General features: G+C 34.5%; 1 protein-coding gene across 1 annotated transcript; it reads right to left on the bottom strand.

The window, feature by feature from the left end:
* Positions 1-14,376: 14,376 nt before the first annotated feature.
* On the bottom strand, positions 14,377-17,924 carry LOC112741918 (transcription factor Pur-alpha 1). Its single transcript, XM_025791102.2, has 5 exons — positions 17,264-17,924; positions 17,122-17,169; positions 15,400-15,540; positions 15,085-15,321; positions 14,377-14,985 (listed from the first exon to the last, which is right to left on the bottom strand). Exons 1-5 carry the CDS (start codon positions 17,567-17,569, stop codon positions 14,833-14,835), a joined length of 885 nt encoding a protein of 294 aa, XP_025646887.1. The 5' UTR covers positions 17,570-17,924; the 3' UTR covers positions 14,377-14,832.
* Between the last annotated feature and the right edge of the window lie 2,720 nt (positions 17,925-20,644).

Below are 20,644 nucleotides of genomic sequence, written 5' to 3' on the forward strand. Positions count from 1 at the left end.
ATAATACCACCACATTTAAGTAAATAAGACTACTCTTAAATATAAACTCAATTTTTCATGCAATACATCACTTCTTTTCTTTTCTTTTTCAGATTCAAGCTCAGTGAGCAGTACATGAGAGAAATTTTTATTTTTACTAAAAGAAAGTAATAGAATGAAACTAAAAGTACTAAATATCATGCAGGCATTCAAAGCAACAGAAAACAGAAGACAACAAAATAAGAATAGAAGGGGAAATAGAATAAAAGGAACTCAACCACCTCAGTTATACTGGTGGCCGTCTCATTCCTCCGGCTGTGCTCCTCCATGAAGAACATTCATCTCCCCATGGTGCCACTAATGATAAGGTAAACAGAGAGTGCACTCTACAACACCAAACTTAAAAGTTTGCTTGTCCCCAAGCAAAGAAAAACTCCAGGGTGTCAAAAATTCCTTTTAATTGCTCCTGTTCCTGTTCTAACCACTCTGCATGACCAAAACACATGTAAAACATGAAAAATTCTAAAAAAATTGAGATAAAGTAATTTAAAACCAGAACTAAAATAACTATAATGCTAAAATAAAAATAACTATAAAATTAAAACCAAAGTAACTGCAAAACCAAGGATACTAGTAGTTGGGTTGCCTCCCAACAAGCACTTCTTTAGGCTGTGTTTGGTTCATGTATGGGTTAAAACATAGACACAAGAACATAGACATGATGAGACACAAAATTTTTACTTTGTTTGGCAACTTCACATAAGACATGACACTAAATTACAAATGTCAATATTATCCTTATAAAAAAATACCACTATCACCACTTTTTTTCTGTCATCACTACCACTTCTCTACTGCAATTTATAACTATTAGACTAATCAAATAATTCATTCAAACAACATAATACAAGATCATAATGTGTATTAATCTAATATCACTTTACATCTTAAAAACCAAACAGGACAAGAGTTCAAATAAATCAAATTTCCTTTTTTTTACAAACAAATTCCAAATAAATTGATAACAATCTCCAACAAGAAAAAGTAAAAAAGACAAATTGCTAAACTAGCTGCATGCAACAATGAAAACATCAACTCATGCTAATGTACTCTCCAAAGACCAAACCAAATCTGAATTTATAATAATTTTTTTATGGTCAAGCTCTACAATAATAAAAAATTAAATATACATTAAAAAAAAGAAGAGTACATGCGGTGAAGAATAGAGGAGAAGGAGGAAGAAGATGATGGCATGGAAGACGGTAGTGAAGAATAGAGGTAGATCTGGAAGACGACAACGAAGGCAACACGAAAACAAACGTAGATTTGGAAATCAATGCACAATAGTATGCAGAGGAGGCTACAGTGATTTTTGTTGCAGAGGCAACAATGGCAGAAAAGGGCGAAAAAAAGTATAGACAAAGATGAAGAAGAGAAAATGAGGGAAAAGATCATGATGGTGTCGGTGACGGTAACAGAGTCGGCGACGGCTACAACAATAGAAGATCTTGATGTGGAAGAGGAGATGGAAGAAGGAAGACCTAAGAGGGATAAACTGAACTGGGAGGGAAGGGAATGATGTAGAAGGGAGGGAAGATTTTGGAATTTTATAAATTTATTAAGGATAGCATTGTCCAAAAAATTATTATAATCTGTGTCAATCTAAAAAGATCCATGTCTCACCATTTTGAGAAGACACAAATTACATGTCTCTAGTGTGTAACCATGTGTAACCGTGTCTTTCTTAAATTTATGTCTTACAAAACAAACACTGGACATGTACTACCGTGTCTGTGTCTTTGATGGACACGGACATCAAACAAACACTGCCTTAATGTCACTAGCCTGACACTTGGTTGTTGAATTTTCTTCCTCTTCTTCTACTTGGTTAAAAGAAATGTCTCCAAGGGGGGAGAGGTGAAAATTAGTGTCCCCTGATATAAATTTCTCCTAACAATCTTTCTTTTATTATGGTTAACTTGATTCACCTTGCTTGTTGGGGTAGATGTTAGATTGGTTTTTGCTGACCTTCTTTTTTTCATGGATATTTTCTTCTATTTCTTGGTCAAAATCCCCTTTTTAGTGCTTTCCTTGGTTGTCTTCACTTCTTTGATTTCAAAATTTGGGTGTTGTGTGATGGTTAGAGTGTACCCTTCATCAAGAATTTCTTGAATTGGTGGTTCAATAAACTCACCCTCTATGCCACTCTCTGCTTCATTAGCACCAAGGAAAGCATATTCAAGTGTTAGGGGAGAAGACTTCAATTCAAATGTGGGCAGTGCATTCAGATTTTTCTTCTCAGGAGCTTGCATGCATAGAATTATAGGGAGTTGTGTGGTTTCTTCTGGAATTATTGGAATGTGCAAGCATGGAGTGTGCATGGCTTCCTCCTTTGTTTGTGTATCATCCTCCTTTGTTTGTGCATCTTCCTCCTTTGTTTTTGCATCTTCCTCTTCTTCCATGTGTGAGGGTGGAGAGTTCTCTAATTCACTGGAGTATGAACTCCTTTGATTGATTTTCTCACTTTCTTCCATAGGATCTTGCATTGTATCTCTTGGGAAGGAATTTGCTTGTTTCTCTTCCTGGGGCTTGATAATCAACTCCACATATTTCTCTATATTTTTTACACTCATCTTCATATCATGTATGAATTCTTTCATGTGAAGCTCAAGAGCTGATGGTTCTTGATATGAATAAGGAGAGGAGGGTGGTTCTTGATATGAATAAGAAGAAGATTATGGTTCTTGATAAGAGTAAAAAGAGGATGGTTCTTTGTATGGATAGGGAGATGGTGGCTCTTGATATAGGTAGAGAGATTATGGTTCTTGATATGGATAGAGAGGTGGTGGTTCTTGGTAGAATATGGAGATGGTGGTTCTTGATAATTGGAACATGGAGCATTGAAGTTTCTTTGGTTTTGACTCTGCCAACCAAAATTCGGGTAGTTCCTCCATCCACAATAATAAGAATTACTCCTTGGGTGTGAGTAATAACTCATATGATCTCTCTCCATTATTTTTCCTTAGCACAAAGCACCAAATAGAATTAAACGCACCATGTGGTAAACAGGCAAGCAAAGAAGATAGAACATAAAGGAAAATAAAATAAAATATAAAAGAAAACAAAAATAAAAGAAAAATAAAATAAAAAATAAACTGAATAATTAAGAAAATAAAATAACTAATAAGCAAAAAGGAGTATAAAATTTAAACTCAATAAATAAAATAACTAGGAAGAATAAAACAACTAAGGGGACACCAAACTTAATTTTAGAAATTAAGCGGAAAAAATTTAAATAAAATAAATCAAAATATTTTATTTTATTTTTTTTAATTTTAAAGAAATAAGTTAAATGAAATTAAAGCAAAAACGTCTAATCTAAGAAATCAAACAACCAGTAGTTGTCAATCACAGTCAATCCCCGGCAACGGCGCCAAAAACTTGGTGCAAAATTTATAAACCACAAACTAACCGGTAAGTGTACCGGGTCGTACCAAGTAGTACCTCAAGTGAATGAGGGTCGATCGCACGAGGATTGATGGACTAAGCAACAATGGTTAAGTGATTTACTTAGTTAGACAAACATAAAATGGTGTTTTGAGAGTTCAAAAGCATAAACAATAAATTCAGGATATCAGAAAACAAGCAGTAAATTGATGTGAATAGTAGATGGAGAAAATAGTTAAGGCTTCAGAGATGTCTATCTTCCAGATTGACTTTTCTTACTAACTATTTTAATCATGCAAGATTCAATTCATGGCAACTGTATGTGACTAAACCCTAATTCCTTAAACATTTTTAGTCTCCTCTAATCTTCATCAACCGCTAATTCCTTGGTCACTTAATTTCAATTAGAGGGTGAAGTTCAATTCTAGTTTATATGGCACAGAAACCCTAATTACCCAAATATAAGAGGATTATATGTCACGTATCCCGTTAAGTCCAGATAATTAGAAATTTAGGAGAAATTATTTTCAAGCTGTTGTTCAAGTAAAGAGCTTTTCCAAGTTATACAAGAACTCAATTAGAACAAGAGTCATACTTCCGTTCCACCCAGATTCATAAGATTAAAGAACGAAAACAATTCTTGAAATAGAAATCAATACATGAATTAAAATAGAAAAATAATAGTATCAATCCATACAATAGACAGAGCTCCTAACCTTAACAATGGAGGTTTAGTTACTCATGGTTCAGAGAGAAAACTAGGATTCAGAAAAACTGTAAATTGCGGAATGAGGTAGGTGAGAAGAGATGAGAGCCCGAAGGGCTGATTCTTTTCCCTTTTATATCTAATCCTAATTAATGTAAATTATATTTCCTAAAACTAAATAATATCTTTTCCTATTTTAAAAATAAAATAAAGTTTAATCAAATTAAAATACTATTTCGTGCAAGCCTTGTACAGCGTGGGACCACTTGATTCATAAGAGGTGGCACCAAACTTGGAGAATCCAAGTTTGGCGCCGTTGAGGCCGTGTGAAATCTTTGAAGACTTCCTTAGCTGGCGCCAAACTTGAGGTATCTCAAGTTTGGCTTCAAATGAACCGTATACATTCCACAATGTGTGCACCCTTGGTGCCAAACTTGAGAAATCTCAAGTTTGGCTTTGGTTGAACGCTCTATACTTCCTGGAGTGGTTGAGTGTGGAAGTTTGGTACCACCAAGGCAACAAGCAAGGAAGGCGTTGTGATGATCATGGCGCCAAACTTGGGATTTCCCAAGTTTGCCGCCACCAAGGCAGTAATTCCATATGAAAGGTGTAGACTATTATATATCGTTGAAAAACTCTAGAAGTTGGCTTTCCAATGCCACTAGAATCACGTTAATTGGACCTCTGTAGCTCAAGTTATTTCTGTTTGAGTGCAAAGAGGTCAGGGTTGACAACATCATCTACTTTCTTCCTCTTCTTCTATAGAAACTCCATCAAATCCATCCGAATGGTACATGAAATAAACAGAATTGCACACAACTCAAAGTAGCATTCATAGTGGCTAAAAGATATTTAAATCTTGATTAAACATAACAATTTAAATGCAAATTCACTAGGAAAATATAGGAAAGATGATCACGCATCACAAGGAGTTAGAGTGTTTTCAAAAAAATTGATTTAAGATCCGGTTACCATCAGATAAGGATGAAGGAGGATGGCAATGGGAAACCTAATATGAGAGAGATATTACTAATAAATGTGTATGACTCGATCTATCTTTCTTTTGTAACCCGAGTTGAAGTACTTTATTCCATGATCTTTTTTGATAATTAGTTTGAACATTTTCCAATCCTATTCTTTGCTCGCATGTATTCTCGCCCGAAACTTATACCCCTTGACATGAGTCTAAACCCGTTTTGACCTAATCAAGTGTGAAGGAGATTACTGTTGAGATAAACCATCTTTATTCACGGACTCGTAATTTTTATTTATTATTTTTTAAATCAGCAAAGACATATTTTGATTCAATGTACTTTATTGTTCCCTCCAACGATTCTTAGTTTGGAATTCTTTCTTGAAGTGCACTCTAATTCTCTTTCTGGTGCATTTTCTTATTTCCTACAACCTTGTCTAATCACAACACAATGTATCTTTTCAATTTCTTACAAATACCATTCAAAATTATTTGCTCTCTTTTGAGCTTGGTATCTCTTCAGATAACTTGAGCTCATTTTGACATCACATGCAATCCTTAGACACAACTATTGATATGTTAGTTCCTTAGGACATGAATTATGAACACGAAGGACGAACTTGTGAGCGTGCGATATCACGAGGAGTTGTGAAGCCTTGCTTTTGTAAATGGCATTACCTATGACTAAATTAATGCACAAGGATGCCCCGTTAGTATGGACGTCAAATTATGGGAAAAATTCCTCAAAAACTTGAAAGAAAGATTAACTACAAAGCTAATGTTGGTGTTTCTGAAACCCCATAAACCAGTTGGGATCTACGACGACACTTCGTTAGAAATCTTAGAGTGCATTCCGATGTAACATTAGGATGTAGTTGTTTATGTGTCGTGACGGTTGAGGCCGTACGAAGTGAATTCTCTTACTCTTAATCTGGAGTCTACTGCATTTGTGCTATGTTGAAGATGTGGAGCAAGGAGTGAACTGCCTCCATGGAGATGGATGAAACTATTAAATGATTATGATTTTGAGTTAAGCTACCACCTAGGGATATCCACATTTGATTTTGGTTTTACGTGTAAATTCTAGGATGATTCATATAACATTTGGTACCTAGCAAATTATTTAAGTGCAGAGATAAGTAGAAAAGGAGAAAAATAAGTAGGCATGAATTTAGGCTTGAATTTTGATTGGGTTTGACATTGAGTGGCATTTGATTTTAGTTATGATAAGTAGAAATTCATTGGTTGTTTAGTATGTCGAGCTGTAGTGTTGCACTTAAAGATGGATAATCTGAGTAGGTACCTTAGTTGTTGTTGAGGTCCTAGATAATACAATTACTGAGATTGAGGATTTAATGAGACCTTGAGTTATGTAATAAGGCCCTAAATTATGACTTAGTCTTAGGATGAGCGTAAACTCTATTTGGGTCAAGTTGAGGAAGTTCAGAAGTAAGCCTAGGTTTTATAATCCGATAATGATGTATTACTTAATTGAACAATTAGATTAGTTAATTAATTAGTGGCTAAAAATCAGAGTGGTACAGCAGAAGCTTGAGGAATGCAATGACATGTGATAGTTGTGAATAGAGATAGTAGAATGGTGACTAGACATATCTTAGGCTTGAATACTTGAAGAGTTTAGTGGTTTAATGTAAGTACAAATTTCTAAGAAACTAAGTTTAATTGTGGCTGTAAGATTAAATTCATTCGGGTAAGTTTTGGAGATGATTACAAGTGTAATTGAATTTTTGCGTAGATGGTAATGGATAAATTATTGGTTTACAAGATAGAGTTGGAGAACATTGAATTGAGATGTTGATGTTGTATTGAGGTTAACTGAAGGGAGCTAAGAGTGAGAAGGATGAGGACAGCATAGGCTTGAATTCAGTTAAAATATGACATTACAAATAAGAATGAAGGATGTAAATTGTAACTTTAACTGACATGGAGGAATGAAAAGATGAATGGCGAGAGGTAGGTTTAAGTTGAGGGAACTTTTAATGATGATAATGGGTAAACCAAATTTTGAGGGTAAAATTTCTAATTTGGTGGGCAGAATGTAAGAAGCGAAAATAATTAACCGATTAATTAATGTAAAATAATAATAAATTAATTGTCCAAAATAGGTTAAAAAAATTAGAATAACAATTAGAAAATTTAAATATGATATTTGGACTCAGTAGATTTTTCTGAGTTGGAAAATGTAATTGTCTCCAGAAAATTACGGAAAAACGTGTACCGGTAAATTAGCTGGTTCTACCGGCTTAAGTCTGTCCGGTACTGCGTCATAATAATAAAACTAGTAGAAAAACTTAGGAATACAATTAAAGTTGAAAACCGAGCGCTAATTCTAAAGGTTTGGCGCAAAGGCCAAAAACGCTAACGGGTTGGACCGGACTCAAGTTGGGCCCAAACCCAATGTGTATATATATATATATATATATATATATATATATATATACTTAAATGAAGGCCATTCAGCCTCATACACAACCTAAAAACACAAAGAGCAGCTGCTAAATTGAGAGAGAGGAGGAAGAAGTGGTACTATTCACTTTCTTCTTCAAATGATCATATATCGAGTTACGGTGCTCCGATTCGCGTTCCATTTGTGGCTACGCAAAGCTCTTGCCAAGCCCGTCATTTCTACCTAAGTATTGCTGGTAAGGAATCACGTTTTATACTCTTTTTCTCTGCCCTAACAGTTTTCACGTTTTTAGGTTTGAGTTTTGAAGAAGTTTTGTAATTTTGATTGTTTAGGGGTGATCTAGCATTGGAGTATTGTTGTGTTTCGCCCCTATTTCCTTTGGATAAGGTGAGTTGCTTTGAAACTCTTGTGGTTTGGTATTTTGTGAACCCTAGATATTCATTTTGGGTATATTGCTTATGTATAGTTTGAATTTGTGATTGTTGGAGTTGATTTGGAGCATTTGATTTGAGTTGGTGAATTGTTGATGATTGGAGGCTTGATTTTGGACTCAAATTTGGTGTTTTTCACATATTAGAAATCGGCCAAGGTATGGTTTCGATTTTCTCTATGTAATATGTAATATTTTTAGACACTTAGGCTAGTAGGCCTTAGGATAGGATTGAATTGGTTATTGATAATTGTTGATGTATGATGATTATGATGATTGGATGATTTCATTTAATGATGATGTTGATAAATGATGTTGAAGTTGTGAATAATGATAATGATAATGGTTGATGATTGATGAGGATATTGAATTATGAACATGAGATTTGAAATGAATAATGAATTATAAGGATTGATAATGAAGTATGTTGCTAAGTTGTGGAATGATGAGAAAGTATATGAATATAAATTAGGTACTTTGGGGCTGTTTTGGATGTGGGATAATTGGTTTTGAATTGAGAGTTTTGATAAACTTGAGTTTTAAAGGTTTTGGTAAAAACTAATTTTTTGCTAACTTTGGCGAATCGTATCTTATGCTTCGGTTTTTGAAATCGATTGGATTTTGTATCAAATTAAATATAATTCAAAGAGCTTTAAAACGGTATAAATTTTGTGGAAATTGGAATTTTGTAGAAAAATATATGATCGTTGGAAGTTGGTGTCAAAAATTTGAATTTTGTGATGTTGCAGAAAATTATAAGTTCTGGTTTGTGTGCCCATGCACACACCTGTGCCTACGCACCCAGCAGAACGGGTGTTATGGCTCGTGCATACGAACAAGCTGGGAAGAGAATTCTATTGAGTGCGTCCGCATGTATTCATGCGTACTCACAAGATGGAAAATTTTACTTTGTGTGTGTACGCACAACTCTATGCGTACACACAAGTTAAGAAAACTCTATTGGTGCATGCGTATGCACAACCCTATGCGTACTCACAAGCCCTGCTTTTCAAATAAAAACTTTGTTTTCAATCATTTTACCTTCTCGGTAAGCTTGCAAACTTTCATAACGCTTGTTTATGATCCTTTAGCTTGTTTTTAGGCTTTGAAACATAGAAAATACCATAAGTGAGTTTAACTAGATATTTTCTGGTAAAACATTTAGAAGACGAAGACTTAGATTTCTGGAGTACTGAGGATGATTTAGTTGAGTGAGATGGTGGACTACTGTAACGATGATTAATGTGATGTGTTGTGAAATTATGGACCGATGATAGTTATGACGAGTCTGGGACTCGAAGAGAAATGATAAATTATTAAATGTTGAAAGTGATCACTGAATGAGATATGCATATGTATTATATTATATTGATATTGTTGAGACGTTATGCACCTGGCAGGGACGGTAGGTTAATCCCGCCTGTCGAGGTTGCGGCGGCGGCATAAGGACGGTGGTTAGTCCCGCTTAGGTTGAGATGTGAGGTCTGTGACTGAGTATCCCACTCGCATCCTTTCGAAATCACAAGAGTGTGCCGGGCACTATATCTTTGGACCGTGTGCCGGGCACGATATCCCTGGGGTTCCCATTTATATTCGTGACCAAAAGGCAACATCTCCATGGGGATGTATCGGGTTGGCAGTTGAATTGACAATGTGATATCACAGCCAAAGAGGACAGGCATTCATCATGTGCATATTCTATATGTTTTCTTGCTTTGCCGACTTGTATTGTTTGCCTAATTGTATAACATGCTTAATTGCTTCTTGAGTTACTTGATATACATGATCATACATGTGTTTTACTTGTATTGATATTACTTGTGTTTTCTATTGGGATTGAGGAGGTTCGGAAGGCGGTGGCAATGGGATCACAAGGAGGTTAGACTGGTGAAGGCTGTAGGACAGCAGTGAACTGATAGTTTAGAAATCCCCTAAGATAGATGACCTGATTAAGGATTTATTTAAATTTCTTTATAAGTTGAATCTCATGATGATGTGAAGTTCTAGGATTGCCTCTGGCATCCCGGAATCTTATATCTTACAATATTGGGCACTGTTACCATACTGAGAACCTCCAGTTCTTATACCATATTCTGTTGTTATTTTTCAGATGCAGGTCGTAACCCACCTCGGTGAGTTGCGTGATGGGGACAGAACGGAGGATCCCTGATATCTATTTTGTGTATTTTTGGATATTTTGTTGTAGTTCTCTCTATCTTTTGTATATTTACACTTTGTTGCCTTAGAGGCTTGACTATGAGAGATAAGTTATATAAGCTATTTTAACTCAAAACTCTGTTATGTTTGTATGTAACTAGTCCGCCTAAACTCCGTGAGCTGCGGCTAGTACTCTATAACTATTATGCTTCTATATATATCACAAAAATAACAAATATATATATATATATATATATATATATATATATATATATATATATACTTTGTTATTTTTGTGCCTGTATCTTGACCTTTACTCTTTTAGTTATCGTGTGAACGCTTTGCGCTTTTGTATTTCGGTTTTTGAACTGTAAACATTCATCGGGCTTCTCGTACTATTATTCCTTTCTATATATACATGTATATTATTGTATAAGTCTTAGAACTATCGTGGCACTTAGTTATCCTTTGCTTTACGGCTAGAGGTAAGGCTTAGGGTAATTAGGGTGTTACATTAAATCTATGGCCTCCTTTTTGAACTTCTTTTGCTTTTGCTTCTGATTGTAATAGGAACATAGTTGCTGTTTGGTATGTTAAGTTGAACTATCAGGAGAGTTTATATTGTCTCTTCACGATGCGATCAAGAACAGAGCAACTCTTTGCTTTTGGATAGCTGTGACTTCTGAGAGATAGATAATGCAGGAAACATTTTTATTTTGTCTCACATCGAAGTAAAACAGAAGAAGAGTTGAGAAGAGAGAATCACATAGCCATGTATTCTGATTCAACCACCATATGCAATGTGACCTACATCCAATCTCTCCCACAACAGTGGTAGAATTTTCACTATCTTTCACAAGATTAAAAACACCAATTTCTCTATGATTCAACCCAATCCTATTTAGGAAAAATCCAGCTTCAACCCAAGCTAGATTTGGCTAAGTTCACTCCCTATACTTGCAACCATTAAGTGCTCACCCAACTTAGCAAGGGAATCTGACAGGTGAAAAATGTCGGTAAAGATTTCACAAAAATTATCGCGTTGCAAGTATAGTCTGAACCGACAATTAAACCTCAATCAAAATTTAATTTGTTTATCACTAAAGCAAACCCAATAAAAATAACCGAAGTATTAAACCTCGGGTCATCTCTCAAGGAATTGCAAGGAAGTGTAGTTATTATTGGTTCTGGAAAAGTATCATTTTGCGTTTTGTAATAAGAGACAAGTAATATAAATAACAAGGAAATAAAATAACAACTAAGAAAAGTCCTAACAAGAATTGATAATTGGACTTCCTATCCTCATTATCATCATCAAATGTGATGGTAATTGTCTTTTGTTCTCACTTAGTCAACCTCTAACAATGAAGGAAAGTCAAGTGAGCAAAAGTCAACTTAAGTTCACAAGTCCTAATCAAAGACTAGATTTAGTGAAACCTAAGCCAACTAGCAAGTCTCAATCACCAATCAACAAAAGAATTCTGATAACTCAAGAGTCTCTAAATATTCAATCCAAGTTAAGAATATAAAAATCTAATTTAAAACCCAACCAAGCATTTTATCAAACACTTGGAAGGAATAACATAAAAACATAGAAAATTAATAAGAAATAATAAAACCTAAGACTAACAATTGCAACAAATCAACAACCAACGATGAAATAAAGAAGCCATAAACATGAAACATAAAATTGTATTAATATAGATCAAAGGAGACATAAGAGTTCATAAACTAAATTGGCAACATAAAGTAATCAACAAGAGAAGTAAATAACCAAGGTACTAGAACAAATAAAAGTAGAAGAGAAACTAAATTAAAGTAAAGTAGAATTCTGAATTTGAGAAGAAACAATACTAAAAACCCTAAAACCTAGAGATAGGAGAGAGAGGAAAACTACATCTAAAACCTAACTAATGTTAATGAAAGTGTGAATGAGTGATCCCCCCCCCCCATCCAGCTCCACTCTACAGCCTCTAAGCTTCACTTTTGAGCTTGAAACTGGGCCAAAAGCAGCCCAGAAATTGCCCCCAGTGTCTTTTATTTAATGCAGCACGTGACGCTTATGCGTCGGCCACGCGTACGCGTCAGTCACGCGTACGCATCGCTGTAAAATGCTCCAATTCGCGTGCCGCATCGCTGTAAAATACTCCAATTCACGCGCATGCGTCAGCCATGTGTGCGCGTCGCTTCTCGCTTCTCAACTCCTTAGTTTCTTGTGTTCCTTCCACTTTAAGATGCTTCCTCTTCATCCTTCAAGTCATTCATGCCCTGTAAACCTGAAAACACTTAACAAACATATCACGGCATCGAGTGGTAATAAGAGAGGGTTAAAATTAGTAAATTTAAGGCCAAAGAAGCATGTTTTCAACCATAGCACAAAATTAGGAAGGAAAATGTAAAACATGCAATTTATATGAATAAGTGTGAGAATAATTGATAAAATCCGCTCAATTCAATACAAAATAAACCGTAAAATAGCAGTTTATCAGAATTCATCAGGATCATGTGTACAAAACAGAAAAATATACAAAAGAGTTTTGACAAAATTTTTTGACTTTTTTTATAACTCTCTTTGCCTTTTCTCTCAATGACTTTTTCTGATTCTTTACTTATAGCCTTTTTTCCATTGAAAAGGAACAAAGAAAGATGAATACTGAAGAACAAAAAATTTAATGTAAACTCATGAAGGAGAAGAAGGGATACCTTGAAAGCTACGAAGATCCAAACTTGTGTGCTCACTCCTTACTTCAATCTCTAGTCATTTACCCTTTTAATATAATAGTAAAGCTTCCAAAGCTTGAACTTGCCTTGAACAGTTGACTTCTTCTTCCCCAAATACATCAACAGCAGTGCCGAGAAGAGATGGGACAACAGCAGTGGATAAAGCAAACATGCATTCTTATCTAGCTTCTTCTCTTTCTTCCTTTTTCAAATTTCTTCAAAGATCTGAGCCATTCATCAATGTTTTGCCTCCAAGTTTTGTTCTTGACTCTTGATTTGTAGCAGAGTTTCGTAACCTCCATTTTCTTCAAGTTTTTCATTTTGTGCATGTAGGAGGAAAGCATCATCAACAAGCAACAAATGAAGCACAAAAAAAGAAATAATTTTCTAATTCACCTCTGGATTTGATCTTTGCTTGAGTCCTAACTTCTAACTTTCTTCTTCTTTCCTTTTTATTTCTTGATTTTGGTAATTCACTTTTTCTTCTTGATTTGAACCCTAATCAGACTTTCTTTTTCTACCTTGCTTTTTGGAACTGATTCACGTGGGTTAGAGAAGAGAGAAGTGAGAGAATGAGTTCTTTGCTTCTCTTCATCTTGGATAATAATATGCAACTATTCCTTGGACAATTAGTGAGCAAATTAGGTGAATGCTTTGATCATGGGTCTAAACTATCATTGGACCTTGCCTATTACTCTTTCTTTTGAATATTTTCTGCATATTAGCCGAACAAAATTATTCACACTACTTTAGAGTTTTCAGTCCAATGTTATAATGTATGATGATCATCAAATTATTGTTATTGTTTCTTCAAATTCAACAAATAATAATAATAATAATAATAATAATAGTGGAGGAGGAGGAAGAGGAGGAGGAGGGCATACAGTCCAACCCGCCAATTGGCAATACCGTTTGGCTGAATTATACTAAAAATCTTAGCCGTACCTGTATTTTTTGGTGAATTTGGCAAATCCATTATCCATCCGTTTTGCCATTGGATCTTCTGCCAACTTAATGCAACGCTTCCATTTGTTTGATATGTCTATGATGTATCTCATACGGACACCTTACCGAATTAGCTTACTTTTTCCGTGTTTCATAAAATAATACTGACTTGCTAGTTACCTGCTCATAACTTCCGTGTTTCTCTGTTCTCTGTCTCTTTCTCATTTTTGTATTGTCGCTTGAAACTGGCTCAACCATAAGGATATGTTTCTTTTATTATTGGACAGATATGTCTCGGTCTTTCTCTATCTCTATTACAGAAAGAAAGATGGATGCTGTTTACCATAATTTATCTGTGCTATTATTCACCGAAACTATTCATTTTTTATGCGAAATGGACACTTCAAGATTAGCATTATATTTCCGTCTTTTTTATAGATAAAATGTTCATGCTTCCGACTTAAAAGTTAAAACGCATCCCCACCTCCCCAAATTGTCTATTTCTTTCTAAATGTTCATGTTAATCGTAATATCAAGGTTTTCATTTCCATATCAAACAATGCACAAAGTAACCATGGAGAAGGAGAAAGTAAGTGGACGAATTATCATTACTCTTTGACTTCATTGAACTCTAGATAGATGATGATAAGACATAAGCCACTATCAAAGTTTAGTTCACCTAGGATGGAGAGCCAAACAATCAAACAAGCATTATTACAAAATATAGCACAGGTGCCAAAAATATCCAATCAAGTACAAGGCTCTCTTTGGTCTAATGTTCACCTATTATTTCCTGTTCATACTAACATTGCCCGCCAATTCCAATTCCAATTAGTCTTCTTGGCCAACCAGAGTTCCCATTATTTCAAAAGCATTAATGGAAGAACAATATGAGAAGTAGGAGATTAAGGGAGAGAAAAAAGAAAGAAAAAAAAAAGACAAACCCAAACCAGACACAGATGACCAACACCCACTTGTATCCCTAATAACACCTTGACGGAGAGGGTGTGATTATTTTTATTCTTACAGAACACACCAATTAGCATTCATCTTTGAGGGGGATCAACTGTACGGACACTAGCAATGGACATTCCCTCAATTCGGTCCTTGGTGATTTCCACAAAGTGACCAACTATCTCATGAAATTGCTTTAGCCCTGACAGTGGAAGAATTATTGAGGATCGATCAGAACCTGCAACCTGCAATGTAATAACATGAATTTGCAGCAAAATATCGAGCATCAAAACAAACTTAACAAAATAAGATTTGAAAAAGGGCAAAAGGATAAGGCAGCACACCTCAGAGATTCTTAAAAAATGGCCCCTATTATTGCTCCCAAGATCAAAGAAGAATCTTTTTTGATCAGCCCTAATCACTTTTGAGACCCCCACATTCCCAATTTCTTCTTGCGCAGGCAAATCAACAGACCTGTCCAACTCAGAAGTGGTTGGTGGTTGATTACTATGGCCAGCGATAAAGCCGGCACCAACATCATCAGAAAGTCCAACAATACGTTCAGAGGATTCAGAACTTTGCTGTAGCAGAATGCACACCATAACATGAGATAAGAACATATCACTGATTGCATAGGATGTTAATATACAAAGTGTTACCTGATTGGGTAGAATGAAAAGCCTTGATCCTTCGTTGATATCAGCCAAAATGTTCCTAAATGCTGCCCAACCTTCATCTCTGGAACTTCCTGCAGGAACAATGATAGTACTACGGTTTCTACTCACAGAAGCTTCAGACACCTTCATAAAATAAAATAAAATGATAATTCTGAAATCAATTAGACATTTTTATAAGATAGCACATCTACAATATCTACACTATACACATGATTTCCTTAGACACCAGTAACAACTTAAATCTGACGGTTATAGATATGTGATTCTTTGGAGAATAGCAGTCTAAAAATAAGCAAACTACATCTAAATCTTTTTATACATTACAAATGCAAAATAAAAAATCTATAGAAATTCTCGTTAAAATATTCAACACTTTGTTATACATATACATGGATCACCTAACAATCTAACACCTAATTATGTGTGTGCACAGGCATGGACACTAAAATAACTGATATTTGTAAGCATCCTTAATATTGGTAAGAATCCTAGATATTCTAACCTTCATTCTAATAAAGAAAAAGAAACGCAAGGATAAAATGTTATAAGCAAATGATCAAGGACAATTATGTTAAAACAAAACAAACACAAAAAATAAATTACAATTTATAACTCATCTCTGGACACTGGGTGTTAAATTAATGGAGAAAAGATGAAACGAAGAATTATTACTGGAGTAATTACTAAATAATACAGGATAAAATTTCCACTTCAGCATAAAAAAACGTGTCAAACAATTTTTAGTTGTCTGTAATTCATTGAATCCCAAGTCCTTATGTTCACACTCAGTCTCTGCTTCCTTTGCTCTAATGCAGTTCCAGCCGTTGAATATGATGGAGCTTCCTCTGCCTAGATGGGGAGAGTAAGTCTTATCTTCAATTAAGACAGAGATCCATGAGTCCCTTGCCATTGTCCCAGTATAAAAAATTGATACCATTGTGAGCTAAACACATATTGAAAGGATCAAGAAGAGAATACAAGATCAAGATGCGGAGAACAAATGGTTGAAAGTGTTTGACAAAACTCTCTTGGAGCAAAGAGGTTGTTATTGCCGTGATAAGTGAGGGTAGGGGGGGTCCAACTGAGGCTCCAAGAATGCAGTAATGGACAGAGGATCTGTAGTTGCAGGAGGAGGCAAAGTTGGTGGCAGAAAAATCAAAAGCGGTTCAGACAGGGTAACACGGGTTCTCTCAAGGGCCAATTCAACTTAAAAATTGAAGACAGAGAAAATGAAAAGGGGAAAATTTTCCCCTATTCACGATAAGGGTATCACTTACTCACAGAATGGAGGAAATATTGTTTTCCTAGTTTTAATCACCTTTCTTTCCTAATCAAACCAAAGACAGTTTGTTTCTCGTTAAATTTCCTTTTACTCCCTTACTTACCATAGGCAAGAGTAAGGACTATGCAGGGATTCACAAACACTTCCATGAAAATTCATTGCCAAGAGGAGTAAAGCATCCCACAAAGGAGTAAAAATTCTAACAATTAACATACTCCTACTTATCATTTCCCACAAAAACCGCCAGAGTCATAACTACCAAAGCATAAACACCACAGTGGAGGAATACCGACACCTAATTATTGGGATTAACAATTAAATCCAGCTTAAAGATGCTACTGACTTCAATTCGGAAAAAAAAAATCTCTTGATAGATACAAAACATATAGATATGAAGCTGAAGAAGGCAATTAAGTGAGCACCTTTAAGAAACGGCCCCTCCTATTCTCCCCAATGTCGAAGTAGAAAATCTGAAAAACAAAATATCGAGCAATTAAAGTAATAACAGACTATTAGTACTATAATTAAGTAAATTACGAAGAAAGATATAGAAAGGGTGGTTACCTTAGTGTCGAGCTGCAATTCCTTGCTATATAGCTCATGATCTTCAGAATTGACGTAGTAATTGAAGAGATCGAGGAACCAGGAGATGCCAGAGGAGGGGACGATGATGGTGGACCTCGTCGCAGAGGTCTTCTCCGATATCTTGAGATAGCGGCCGCGAGGATTCTCCTTCAGATCGAAGTAGAACAACTTGTGCTCCACCTGCAGAGTCTTGCACATCAGCTCCACGTCGTTTCCTCCACCACCGCCGACACCGCCACCAGCGGCCGCAGCACCGCCACCACCTCCTCCGGAGCTAGCCTCCATGACGCCAAACGGATCTGAACGGGGAATTGGTGGTTAGTTAGTTACTAGCACATGTGTGTGTGGACATGAATGGTTAGGGTTTTGATTTGGGGATGAGAAGAGTAATGGTGATTGCGCGGTGGGTGTCGGGTGTGGTTTGGGAGAGTGAGAGACCAGCAAGCTAGAGTTAGTAGTGTTTGGTTGGCGTTAGTGCGTGTGTTGAAGGACGTGTTCCCCGATGTCCTCAACTCGAGAAAACTGAACTAACACCTTCTAAGATCCATCTGATGTGATGTGATCTTTTCACCCCCCAAGTCAAGTAGTGCCGTTGTGGCGTTTTGGGAGCTGTCTAGAACTCTAAATTACTCAATATGGAAAATGTAAATTGTTTTTGAGATTAATTAAATAAGGTCGTTTCTCAAGTGCACTTCTTAATTAATTAATTAATTTGATTTGATTTGGGTAGGACATATTTATGAATTTTATATGTTTATTTTATGAATTTAACTATTTTATGTCTTTAAGATACGTATTAAAATTATAAATTGAAATATTTTTTATTAAAAAATGAAAAATTTAAATTTTTAATATATTTATTTTATATTTAAAACAAATTACTGCTAAGAATGATCGAAAAACTTTAATTAACAAAAAAAAATAATTATATTAAACTTATTAAAAAAATCAAATAAATATTATATTGAAGAAGGACTAATAAATAAAATTTAAAATGATAAAATTATCTTATTAATCTCTTCTACTTTTTTAATTTTTTATTCCGTATTTTTTCCTTCTACATCATCTCTATTGTCATTATGTTTTCTCTTTTTCTTTTTTATCATATCTTTTTTTTTTAGTTTCTGTTGGCTTTTTCTTTTTGTACACTGATGTCTTAGTATTATTGGAGTTCTTTCGATAAGTTCTTCTCCATTTCTGAGTTCTCTATAAATCTACTTTCTCAGGTGTATCATGTAATTTTTGCCAAAATTACTAATTTTTTGTTTATGTTATGGAATTTGATGAATTCTGTCCTTTATTATTTATTTGAATTGAATAGAGGTACTTAGATTTACTTGTTTATCTATGATGAACAAAAAGAGAATATCACCAAAAATCTATATATATATTCCTATTATGGACAAGAATAATACTCATGATTATGAGTAAATAAGAATTTGACTTTACCAATTAACAGACACAACATACATGCTAATAACATCATAAATTCATAAAATTGTCAAATTATGGCATTTAAAGCATATAATGAAGACAGTAAACACTTAGAAAACGGTTACTCTGAAAAAAGAGAATAAAAAGAAAAAGGAAAGCTTAGCAGGTAGTTTCGAATTCTCTGAACACCAAAAAAATTTACTGACTTAAGTATCGAAATATTTTGCAAGTTATTCTGACATCGCTCAAATTACTGAATTAGAATCTCCAATCTCCTTATCTCACAAACTCGTTGCCTCAACAAAACGTAGGAATATTTAGCGCCATCTATGAGAATTTTTTATTGTAATCATAGGTGAATAGAAAATTCATCCACTAATTAACACAATCACTCTTTTTAAGAATCAATATCATGATGATGGGTATAAAACGGATGTCATCTGCCTACTAATTAAAAATATCAAATTTCTCCACGGTAATGCTAGGAAGACATAAAAAAAATAGTCAAAAATTGTCTTATTTAATATTTATTAATTCTCATAATAATTAATAAATATTAAATAAGATAAGTTATATCAATTTTTTATTAATTTTTCTTGACTACTGAACATTTTCAATTTCTCCAAAATTCGAAAACCATAAAATACAAAACGCTGAAGTTTAAAACACTAGAATTTAAAACATTGGCGCTTGTCACTTTGTTGGATTAGGACACGACTACATTCATAATTTTATAAAGTAAATGGTAGTATTAACTTTATAACTTCCATAAAATATATGTCCAACTGTTTTAATTTAAAAATAATTAATTTTTTATTTTATTATTTTATCGACTTTCTTACTCTAAAAAATCTTAATCCCTTTAATTTAATCTTAAGAGTGCTTTCTAAATTTCTTATTCTCCATCCCACAATTCTGCCATTCTTCGGAAAAAGTGGAGATACGATACTGAATGAGGAAGAAATGCTTCCCCCTACTTAAATGCTACATGACCATACAATAATTTCTCTAGTGTCACAGACGTCTTAATGCTGAATTACTAACGGAGATGGAGAATTTAACATCACCCTTATTAGAGAATGTGGATATTTTATTTAAATAAATATTAAAAACATTAATTATGCATCCATAGAAATGATTACTTTTTAAATACGAGATTGTTATACATATTGGATTAGGATTTTTTTCGTATATAAAATAAAATTAATTAATTATTTTTTTAAAAAAAATTTTTCAATTTTATTTTCAAGGATACGAATTTTTTTTTGGGAATAAGAACAAGTTCGCTGTACCCCAGCAAACTTTATAATTTATAGAGTTTGCCGCCCCTCCCCCTTCGGCGAACTCTATGATGAGTTCGGCACACTATTTAAACTGGTGGGACCATTTTTATTTATCCTTTTCTTCCTCTATTCTCTCTTCCAAATTTTCTCTATTACTCTTTTCTGTCTTTTCGACATTTGTAAAATTTAGTGTGGACGATTTTCTCAGTTCCAGGTTAGTAAATAATAGTCTATTTTTTTTTATCTTAATTAGAATTATTTGGTTTACTGTTACATGTTAGATAAAATTGTTAGGTATAAATTGTTTGTTGGTAACAGATTTACTGTTTACATGTTAGCTAGTTAGACGTACTTTTTTAAGTGTTGTTGTAAACCCCGATTAATTAGTAGATAATTAGTCAGTAAATTAGTTTTTAATAAGGAGGTTAGAAATGTAAAAATTATATTAAATTAGGATAGAGCTCATCGAAACGAGAATTTTGACACTAACTTCGAAGAAAACGGTCCAAGATTGGACCGAACAGACCGAACCGGTTGAACCGGGCCCAAACCGGACCGTCGGTCCAACCGGACCGACCTATTAAGTGAACCCAGCTATGTCTTCTCCCTCATTACAACAGCAACGAAGCCTTCAGCTTCCAGG

Source organism: Arachis hypogaea, chromosome 14 (assembly GCF_003086295.3).
Source record: "Arachis hypogaea cultivar Tifrunner chromosome 14, arahy.Tifrunner.gnm2.J5K5, whole genome shotgun sequence".
In the NCBI taxonomy this organism is placed as follows: domain Eukaryota; kingdom Viridiplantae; phylum Streptophyta; class Magnoliopsida; order Fabales; family Fabaceae; genus Arachis; species Arachis hypogaea.

Coding starts and splice junctions, on each gene's coding strand:
- LOC112741918 (XM_025791102.2), bottom strand. CDS start 17,569: ATGGAGGCTAGCTCCGGAGGAGGTGGTGGCGGTGCTGCGGCCGCTGGT. Junction 17,170..17,263: donor AATTGCAGCTCGACACTAAG/GTAACCACCCTT, acceptor TTTGTTTTTCAG/ATTTTCTACTTCGACATTGG. Junction 15,322..15,399: donor TTTTCATTCTACCCAATCAG/GTAACACTTTGT, acceptor ATTCTGCTACAG/CAAAGTTCTGAATCCTCTGA.